General features: G+C 39.7%; 1 protein-coding gene across 1 annotated transcript in view; it reads right to left on the bottom strand.

The window, feature by feature from the left end:
- Window positions 1-11,263, bottom strand: part of apba2a (amyloid beta (A4) precursor protein-binding, family A, member 2a) — a 12,796-nt gene extending 1,533 nt beyond the window's left edge. Inside the window, 13 exon segments of the mRNA XM_034685640.1 lie at window positions 2,222-2,247; window positions 2,250-2,361; window positions 2,519-2,638; window positions 4,251-4,336; window positions 4,339-4,462; window positions 4,607-4,786; window positions 4,951-5,136; window positions 5,248-5,334; window positions 6,402-6,547; window positions 6,625-6,664; window positions 6,911-7,018; window positions 7,248-8,475; window positions 11,049-11,263. Of these exon segments, the coding sequence (XP_034541531.1) occupies window positions 2,222-2,247; window positions 2,250-2,361; window positions 2,519-2,638; window positions 4,251-4,336; window positions 4,339-4,462; window positions 4,607-4,786; window positions 4,951-5,136; window positions 5,248-5,334; window positions 6,402-6,547; window positions 6,625-6,664; window positions 6,911-7,018; window positions 7,248-8,444 (2,412 nt within the window). The 5' untranslated portion in view covers window positions 8,445-8,475; window positions 11,049-11,263.

Raw genomic sequence — 11,263 nt, 5'->3', positions numbered from 1 at the left:
TAAAGAAGCAGACCCAGAGTGGTTGGGGAAAAAAACACTTACCTGCCCACATTTTTAAGCAACATCTAAAACAGGGTTTCCCAAAGTGTGGGTCGGGAGGAGGGTCACTAGACACAAGGTGGGGGGTCGTGAGATGTCTTCCTGAACGTTTTTTTTTTTTAATTTTTTTTAAGTTATCTAAAAATATTTATTACTATTACATTTATTTATTTACCTTGTTTTCTTATGTGTATCTTCCTTTTTATTAGTACTGTTGATTACTATTATTTCTTTATTTTTTTTGTATTTATGTATTATTTCCTCTCTTTGTTGGTTTTGTTACTTTTATATAAATTGTTAACTTGTGGTGAACAAAGAAATACTGAAAAAAATGCAATAAAAAAAATGAATGACAAAAGTTATCTAAAAATAGTAAATTTTACCCATCCTAGTAAAGAAAATTTGACAAAATAGTAGCTCAACTTGAAATAAAACCTTGAAAATAGAAAATTGTAATGAGTTTTCTGTCTTTCTTTTTGCCAGATGACTCCTAAGTTTAGGGTTAGTGAACAGTTAATTATCAAAAGCATCAGTAGCAGCAGGTTAATTCATAAAGGAACAGGAAAAACAGCCACATGCTCATATAGGTAGGCTAATTTTCTCCAGACCAGCTAAATGAAGCCACATTAAATCACTTTGTGGGACAGTGGGAGTCCCGAGTCTTTGTCACCTATATTTTGGGGGTCGCGGGCTGAAAAGTTTGAGAACCCCTGATCTAAAGAGTTGTTGTACACTGTCAACGAAAACAGACAATTTCTTTGCTCAGACTTCACTTTACGACTTAAAGATGGAATCTGTTTTGTTTGGGAATACAGTAACAAGAAGAAGTATCCCACCCTCATATTTCTAAAAGATGAAGTTACAGCAGGCAGCTAGTTGGCTTCGCCGAGCATAATGGGAAACAGCTAGCCTGCCTCTATCTTCAGGTAATAAACAAGTTAATAATATTAGTTTGAAAAAAAAAAAATGTTAAAATTACATACGCCATAGTCACTTCCTGGCTGTGTGACATCATTTTTAAGTCGCCTAAAACCAGGAAGTTGCTGCTTCTGGATAAGTAACCTGGTACATTAATCCCCATACAACATCTAATTTTAACAGTTCAGTTTTTATGTGAATTTCAAGCAAGATATATAGTGTATTTGAGAGCTTAAGAGGTTCAGGTTTTGGTTCCTTCATACAAAGCCAGGCCAGCTTTTTAGTTTTTAGTATGCTAGGCTAACCCAGTGAGCTGCTTTGTTTTTGCTGTAAAGACATGAAAGTTGTGTCTATCTCCTTATGCACCTCTTAGAGCAAATACTTGTTTTTCTCTTATGTCAAACCTTACTGTCCAAAAAACTGAATTAATCTGCTTTGTTATATGATTCTGCATTTCTATTGATTAACCCTCCTTTTATGTTCGTTTCTCTGGAACAGCAATAATGTTCCTGGGTCAATTTGACCCGGGGCATATTCAATTATCCAAAAGTGTTAGAACCCCCAAAAAATCCCAATACACATTTATTTGAATCTAATTTTAACTCCATTACCAACCATTTAAATCAAGATTTAGACCATTGGTGTTCTTTAATCTCACAGATCATGGTTCAATGCGGACAACTCACTCATTTTCATTAAAACTAATGCTAAAACTTGTTTTAATGTACATTGGAAACCCTAAATATAAATACATAGTTTTACATGACATAGATTTTTGTTTATTTTATTTTACATTTGAATTTTTTTCAATTTTAAGAAGTGATGTTGATAAATTAGCACCTCTTCTGTAACAAGCTGCCCATATTTTGATGCTGCATTTAGCTGGTTTGGAAGGCATATCTTGCCTAAAATAAACTGTTAAAAGGGTCAATTTGACCGACAGGGGGGTCAATCTGAGCCTTGAGGAAATACGTATCCTAACGTTTTCCTAAAGCATCCATTATCTGCTGCACTGCTTTTACATGATTTTATCAGATTCTGCGTAATGATTTGATATTCAATGGTGCTCTCTGTGTGGTGTATGTATCTGTGTATTGATTTAATCTTTTTATTAAATGTATACTGTAGTACTTCATGAATCTGACCCTGGAAACAATGTCAAGCAGATCTATCCTATGAAATCTACCTTGCCGGTATGGTATGTTGATTTGTGTGGTGCAGCAATCAGTAAAAATTGTTGTCTTTTGACACCAGAAACTCTTACCTCACCCACTGAGACAGACAGGGTTGAACAATCTTCTCGTGTGCCATGGCAACAACACTCTGACCGTTTATTTCAATGATTCTGTGTCCAACTCGAACACCGCCTCGCTCAGCTATGCCACCTCGCATCAGACTGCAGATCTAGGGACGTAAAAAAAAAAGACACCTAATGAAGCAGCATAGGACAGAGAGCAGCCCTCTCCTTAAAGAAAAAACAGCCGTGCTCTTCAGAAGTCACCAACCATTCATTTTGAGCCTTAACCTAAAGTTTGATGTCATGCTTTATGTGCTTACTCACAATGCCATTCTGCACACTGAAGCCAAGCTGGAACTTGAGATCAGGCCTTTTGATGAGGACTGTGGTGACAGGAGGGCAGCTCACAATACTCAGTTTTACCTTCACCTGATTTTTCAGACCCTGGATTAGTTCAACAAAATATCAACATTGCATTAAAGGTTAAGCACAGATAACACAAGTACAGTGAAGGACCCAAACCAAAAACAAAGCTAACAAGTTGAGTAGTATCTGTAGCAGAAGTCTGATAAAATGTTTTCTTTTTGTGCCCCTGGAAGACTGAATGACACAGAGTATGTGAAAATGAAGGTCAGATTTGTACCTTGATGATGCCCTGACAGGTGGCGAGTGGCGAGAGGCATCCTCACCAGGCTGGTGTCATTCTTTTTTCACACACCATTGCATAATGTTTGAAAGTCTCGGGTGGCTCCCTTCAGACATAAGACGACTTTTTCACTGGTATCAGTTTATTTTTAAATGCTTTCATTTGAACTATTCTGATTGTTTGAAATATTATTAATACCTCTCACCTCAAGTTATTCATTAAGAAGTTCAGATTGTTTTCTTTTGACAGTACCATTTGCAGCCAAGGAAGTCGGTAAAAAAGCTTTCATGTTTCAGGCTCCTTCCGACTGGAATAATTTACCCTTAAATACTTGTTCTATATCTTTGTTTATTTAAACTTATTTGTTTTCCCATCTCAAAACAAACTGTTTATGTTTTCAGTAAAGCCCCTCACCGTTCCTCTACCTCATTTACTCATTTATTCATTTATTTTGATGACAATATTATTAATATTTTGTGTGTTTAATCAATGCTCCTTTAGTTTATTGAATTGTATTCTATTTTTCTCTTGTTGATAGTAGCTTGTTTAAGGCTGTACCAACCCCTGTTTTGTTGTTGTTGTTGTTGTTATTGTTGTTGTTGTCGTCAAGTTGGTTGATTGTTTGACTGTTCATGGGTTGTTTTTTTGTTGTTGTTTTTTTTGTTTGTTTTTTGTTTTGTTGTTTCTGTTTTGATGGATTCATGTTTTGTTGTATATTTTGTTGTATATTTTGTATTGTACTGTTTTCTATTTGTCATTGTCTGTCTGGGACCCCCTCTAAAACGAGATGGCACTTCTCAAGGCGTTTATCCCAAGAGGCAACCTCCGGTCTCAAACTATGAAGCCCATGCGGAAGTGTTATAAACTGCAGTTCATCGAGAATCCGCTTGAGGCTGGCTGCAGAAACACTGGAAACCACACAGACCCCAATTCAAAATAGACAATCTTTGCAGCATTAATAACATGTTTACAGCCTGGTTAAAAAAAACGGCTTGGCTCTACGAAGCTAATTTCTCTATCAACACACACTGTACGGAGGGGGGGGGGGGGGGGGGGGGGGATTTTTTACTAACGCAACGGTTCAGAAGATATAAAGATTACCAGTTTTTGCCCAAATAAGGGCATGACTGACTTGACTCCCGGTCGGAAACACATAGCTGTTGGCTAGGAGGCTCAAACTCCGCCCTTTACATCACACTCTGCCTGGTTGAGTTCTGCATTTCCAATATGGCTGCCGCCGATTTGCTTCAAAACAGCACTCGGGAACAGATGGGTGACGTCAGAGATACTACGTCCATATTTTATACAGTCTATGGTTTATCCCAATAAATAAATGTATTTCATATCCTTTTGTGCCACTGGAAGACTGAATTGACACAGAGTGTGTGAAAATGAAGGTCAGCTCTGTACCTTGATGATGCCCTGACAGGTGGCGAGAGGCAGCCCCACCAGGCTGGTGTCATTGATGGACATGATCTGGTCCCCTACGCTGAGTTTCCAGAGCGAGCTGCAGGGCCGCTGTTCAGCATACTGGCTAGGATGACAGTTGGCAGAATGGAGCCCCAACCAGACTCCACGATCACCACACCGAGGATCTCCCCTTTCAGCTTCTCCACATACAGCTGGAAGGCAAAAAAGCACATTTTCAATTTTTTTCCTGTCTGGGTTAAGAAGATTTGTGTGATTTTGTTACAGCCATTTATGTTTATGGGACTCGATCACTCTTCATCCACATTTCATCTGCAGAGGAATAAACCATGTCACACCTCTTTACAGTTGTCTGAGTTTGAGAAATGGACGAGGTCATCGTGGTACATTTCCTGGGAGTTGATGATGTCACTGTATTGTTTCTGGCTCAGGTCAGTCGGGTTGATGCCATTGGCTCGCAGGAACTCTCTGTAGGCCACGCTAAAAGCTTGACCGATGGACTGTGCAATGAGCTGTGCCTGTGGGAAGGGGAGAAATTTGGGAAACCACTCAGCAGAAAGGCTTTCCCAGATGAAAACAACAAGGAGAAACGGCATTCAGAAATTCTCATGGTGTAAACAAACAGACAAAAAATATGTTTAAACTAAAAACTGCTTGTGTGTGCAGTTTAACAAACACTTACATCCTCTGACTCAAAGACATAACAGATCATCCTGTACTGATTCTTCCCTTCACTGGAGGAGTCTGCGGATTCAGAGAAATCCTCTGATGAGGCCTGAGACATGCGCCTACGTGCCATCAGAACCACAATGCTGCCGATGTCAGCGATGTAGGAGATGGTCCGCAAGGCGCTGTCCATCATCGTCTCCTATTTGAAAAAAAAACAACAAAACAAATGTCGATCATGACTTACCATGCCTGAAAATACATTCACCGACAAGTTTACACAGAGGACAGGATAAATACACATAGATCTAACCTGGGAGTCTGCATTCAGCACTTTGACAGCTTTTGTGGAGATAAACAGATCCACCTCTGTCATCATTTGAGAGTCCTCATCCTGGCTCTAGGAAATAAACACTGTATCAGTCAACAATGCAATATTTCACCTTATTATCAAGACACTTACAGTGACAGGTGAACACTAAAAGCACGCAACAGCTCCCCTGTGTGGTCAAAAATGATTCTGCTGCTTAAGGTAAGCCTCACAAACATGCTGTTAGAATAGATACAACAAATACATCTACATTTTATACTCCTGTTATACAGGAGACATTAAATTTGATGCCTAAAGACCTTCAAGTCTTATTTCTGTTCATTTAATGGATGAAGATTACAAACGACCTGGCTAATGGTAAAAATCATAGATCTAGATCAGGGGTTCCCAAAGTGTGGGTCAGGACCCCCTGGGGGGTCGCGAGACACAAATGGGGGTGTGAGATGTCTTCCAGAATGTTTTTTTTTTTTTTAAAGTTACCTAAAAATATGTATTATTATTATTTATTTGTGTTTATTTACCTTGTTTTCTTCTGTTTATCTTCCTTTTTGTTTATACTGTACATTAATATTTCCTTATTATTAGTATTTCTTTTTTTTTTTGTATTTATTCTTTTTTTCTTCTCTTTGTTGGTTTTGTATTACTTACATATAATTTGTTAACGTGTGGTGAACAAAGAAATACTGAAAAAATGAAATAAAAAAAAAGTTGAATTACAAAAGTAAAAATAGTACATTTTATGTATTATAGTAAAAAATATCAACAAAATAGTAGCTCAACTAGAAATAAACCTTGAAAATTGAAAATGTAATGAGTTTTCTGCCTTTCTTTTTGCCTGATGACCTCTAAGTTTAGGGTTAGTGAACAGTTAATTATCAAAAGCATCAGTAGCAGTAGGTTAATTCATGAATAACAGGAAACAGCCACATGCTAATATAGGTAGGGTCATTTTCTGCAGACCAGCTAAATTAAGCCACATTAAATCACTGAGGGACAGTGGGGGTCGCAAGTCTTTGGCATGTATATTATGGGGGTCATGTGCTGAAAAGTTTGGGAACCCCTCCTCTAGATCACCAACAATAGATAAGCAGGGAGAACTGTTTATTAATTCCCATGTCTAAAAAAATGCAGATTACCTTGATATGACTGACAGCTTCATGGGCCTGGGACATGCGGACAGTCTTAGATGGATTTTTATCTGACAACACCTGAGTGCAGCCAAGGTAGTTTGCAGCAAAGATGATTCCATCAATGAGATCTTCTGGCTCACAGGGACCTGGGACTGGGCAGCAAAGAACGATTAATGTGCTGCAGTGAATTAAGAAAAACTATAAAATGTAAGAATGAAAGAATTATCACCATCTTCAAAGCTGGGGAAAGCAGCAGCCTCTTGTGTTTTCTACAGAATAAATCAACATGCCGATTATAAAGCTTAAATAATTAATAATAATAATACTCAAGTAGACATTCAAGCGATACTGTGAGAGCTGATATTTTCTTGTGTTGTTGCATCTATTCAGCAGCCCAACAAACATTCTTTAAATCTAACTATAAAGGTGGAAAAAGACAGATTGCAGCAGAAATAAGTGTTTGAATTAAATCATATATGTCTGCAGAAACCTGCTGTTAGGTATAAAGACATCACCTTAGGTGTGTTGCTCTCCTCTGCAGGGACAAGCTCTGGACACTGAGGCCTCTGTGGCTGCTCCGGCACCTCCTCAGGTATCACAGCTGTACTCAGCGGCTTTTCCACCTGTGTATGCAAACATCTGCTTGAATGTAGGCTTTAAAAAGGTTTTAAATGTGTTTTGTTGCCCTGTGAAGACGATAACCCACAGGGAGCAATGATGAAGGCAATCTGTTGCAAAGCCTGTGATCAGAACCTCACTTGTTTGACTGTAGAATCGGTTGATTATGCAGAAACCAGAACAAACATGAACCACAAGGGATGAGATGTGACAAAGACATGTCCTGTTTCTTACCTTCTGGGGTTTCTCTGGCCGTTTCTGCTTCTCCTCGAGTGGCTCCCTCTGTTGCTCTTGTGTGTGAAGAGGAGCCAGGGATGGTTTGATAACCCTGGTGTCACTCTCCTTGCTGTTTGAGGATGCAGGACAGGGTCTGGGGACGGGTGGAGGGTCTCTACGAGGTGGGGCCTTCTGGGTGTCTGTAGGTGACTGAGCGCTTGACTGGCGAGGCGGTGCGGGAGGGTGTTGCTTACCAGAGTTTGGCCTTGCTTTAGTGCGCACGGCGGCTTTTCTGCAGTCCTTTGACAGAGTCTTTGGACGCTGTTCTGTGCTGTTTGAGGAGCATCCTTTGATCCCAGAGACAACATGTTCCGTGTTCTCTCCTGTTGCCCTCCTCCCCTGTCCTCTACCCAGCTTTTCTCTCGCCTTGTGAGGCGGCTCACACTTTTTAACAGGAATATTATGGTTTCTGGCAGCTCCAGTGTCATCCTCTCTTTCTCTTTCATCGGCTCCCTTTCTAACTCTCTCATTTTCATTGTCCTGATAAGTGATCGTCTGTCTCTGAATGCTCTCCTCAGTCTCCTCTAAATCCTCGATAAATTTGGCCCCGTCCAGCACCTCCTCTATCTCATCTCCGTCACTGAAGAAGAACCTATTCTCCTGACCTTTTCCAATTTCTCTACCTGCTTCATCCCCAGCGGACAGGGCACATTGCGATCTAAAGCGATGGCTTGTCTTGTGAGCTTTAATGTCTGCTTGTGATCCCTCACACACCTCTGTGCCTTGATGAGACCTTTGGGTGAACTGTTCACTAGTGTTCTCATTGATATCATCAGCTATGACATGCTTAATAACACCCCCACCCTCAGGAGACAACTGTTTGTAGTACCTCATGTCCACCACACCTTCTCGGTTCAGATGCAGCACCTCATCGTAGTCCTGCTCCACATCGGAGCCCACGTTGTCGTACTCAGAGCAGGTGTCCTCCATGTCCTCAGGACTGGGGTCACAGCTCATGTAATACTGGTTTTCCGGGGCAGGAGTCAGCTGATCATTGTTATCATCCTTCAAGGTACACTGCGGTTGTTGGGACACCTCTTTCGCCAGACCCCGCCGCTCCTCTTGGCTCTGTTTAATGAGTTCTGGACCTGGGCACGATGGAGGGCTGGAGGCCAATATTTTGGAGATGGTTCCTGGCCTTTTTCCATGAGCCATAACTGGCCCTATAAGCCCACTGCCCTCAACCCTGCGGATATTAATAGATGACCAAAATTAGATATTTGAGATGCTTGCAGTATGCTCCCTAAACATTTTCACTGGATATCTACCATTTATAACCCCTGCTTTTCTTTTTGCTCACATACTACCAGGGGGGGGGACAGAGCTTTCTTCATAACCGCGCACCCTATGGAACTCTCTCCACACTCATATTCAAAACTGCTCTGACCCTTCAACATTCTAATCTCTATTAAAAACTCACCTTTTTAAGTTAGCTTTTAATTTGTGATTGTACTGTTTTTTGGGTTTTTTTTTTGTGTGTTCCTTACTTGTATTGATTTTAACAAGTGTACAGTGTCTTTGAGTTTTTGAAAAACCCTATATAAATATAATGTATTAATATTATTAATATTACCCTTTACAGAAATATCTAAAATACAGGATAAAGACTTATTTTAAAAAATTACACTAAACTTTTGAGTGAAATCCACTATTATTACAAATGAAAGTCTTGATTCTGATCTGTAATTGTAAATTTCCACTTCAACGACAATCTAACACCCGAACGCTTCATCTCAGCCCTTTTGTTCATGGTGATGGTTGATGTTGTTCATCTTTCATCTTAGTTTGTTGTGTCTGCTCTGACTTTTGATGTCCTGCAGAAGAGAAAACCAGTCTGAATTAAGGCAGGCAAGTGGCATTTCATGTTTTTTCTGATGTAAAACCATTGTTACCTTTTCTACTTGAAGTACACCCTCACAAACAAATGTACCCTGCAACACTCATATCATGTGGTTAATGTGGTTGCCTGATTTATGATTCATGACTTCTGTGCTTTGTGGGAACTAATTGTGGAGAGAGGCATCTGAAAAGCATCTGTAAATGGAAGTTTGCTCTGGACTGAGGCACGGCACAACACCCTCTTTTCTGCGCACAAATAGATGATGCCATGGTTCAAAAAGGATGCAAACAAAGGTTCTAAAAATTACATTTGACTCTTTTATGTCTTCTTTAAGTAATTTAGTAAATTGAGGAGAAAAAGGCTAAATCCAGCTAAATCATACAATTTTTAAATTGACAGAATTTTTTCCCCTTTCCCGTTATGAAAGGTTCATTATTTAATCATTGTAGCATCTTTGCATTTTAGGCTTTTTGTCAAGAAGGAAAAACATTTTGGTGTCCCCAATGACTGCTTTTGGGAAAATGATGCACATTCTAAGTATTTTTCCAACATTAAGTAGGCCCAACATAGGAAATTAATTCAGATATCAATAGTTAGAATGACTGATTGCAAACAGTAGCCACTTGCTTCTGCAACTCACCACTACACTATTATCATATTTTAGTCTGTACATATTAGTCATGCCTATTTGTTGTTCTTTTGTGTTTATAGATATGTTATTGTTGTTATTGTTAATATATTTTTATTTTATTTTGATGTCTTATTCTTATGCCTTGTACAAGAGAGCACAGTTTACCAAGTCAAATGCATTGTGTGTTCAGCATACCTGGCCAATAAAGCTGATTCTGATTCTGATATTGCCATCTAAAAAAGGGTGTTAAATGAGATTTAATCAAATCAACAAATATAGAAGACTCCTGCATCTTTTTAATCTGTTGTTATACTACCAGGGAAATAATACAGCGATTAAAAAAATAATTTTCATCAGTATTATCAATTTTGAAAAAGAAACGCACACACATAGCAAAGTACACGATGTGATAGAGGTGTTTTTAGTCTGAGAATAAAAGGTTGAATCCCCTCACTAGTGCCTTATGTATTCTTGATATCAGACTGAACACAGTCTTATGATACACGCCCTATACAAAACATGTCAACACCCTCATCTAGACATGATCCATCTCAGTTTGTGGCTATCTGGAAAACAGTTCTTTTTGAGCTGTTTGGGCGCAACCATTTGGGGATGATTTAGGGTTTACTCTGTAAACATAATAAATCCCAGCCGGTCAGTGTTGATAATGCGACTGAGATTATGGTATTACGAGGAAAAAAAGAATAATCCCCTCAGATCACCTCCAATAACACGCGGACCTAATACTGACCTCTCCATGGTGCTGAACTGCTAATTAAAAACAATAAGACCCATAATAGGCTTGGATGGAGGGTCGGTGTTATTCAAAGGAACATAACACGCATTTTGCCCTGCCCTTTGCGTATTCAGTGGTGGTATTTTATAAACCCAATACGCTGAACTTTTGCCGCAGCTGCAGGAGTGGTTGTTGTGGTTGCTCTGGTTTTCTCTACAAGTGGACGCCGCATTCCCATCCGGATAAATATCGATAAGATAATCGGATATATGGTTTCCTGCGCACTTAGCCCGCAGTGATGGAGCTGACTCCCTTCCACAAACAATGCTATTTCCCCATCTGGTAGTATTATCACCCTGCTGCTGCAAATTCACATCGACCTTGATTTGAAGCATCGAGACTGCACCATGCTGACATCCAGCTTATGGGCTGATGTTGTAGCAGACATCCAGCATTGTCCTCAGCCCTGTTCATAGGAAGCCGGATAGGCCATTGTGCATCTGTTAAACTTCTTTAACATTGGTGCTCAGATAATTCTGCGTAGTACTCCACCAACATACGTGCTGTCGGTGGCCCTCCTTGCGAAATGCCGTGTGCCGATCAGATCAGATTGCTCTCCGGAATGGTGATTTTTGAATAAAAGCCGCACAGCAGGCCAGGAACCTGTGTGGAAAATACACCCCCATCATGTGCTCTCTGTTCTGTTCCCAACAAATAATTCAGAGATGCGTACTGAGAACATAGTAAAACATATGCCTAAATATATA

Source organism: Notolabrus celidotus, chromosome 6 (assembly GCF_009762535.1).
Source record: "Notolabrus celidotus isolate fNotCel1 chromosome 6, fNotCel1.pri, whole genome shotgun sequence".
NCBI classification, from domain to species: domain Eukaryota; kingdom Metazoa; phylum Chordata; class Actinopteri; order Labriformes; family Labridae; genus Notolabrus; species Notolabrus celidotus.
The sequence above is the reverse complement of the archived record's forward strand: the minus strand, read 5'-3'. Positions and strand labels throughout refer to the sequence as shown.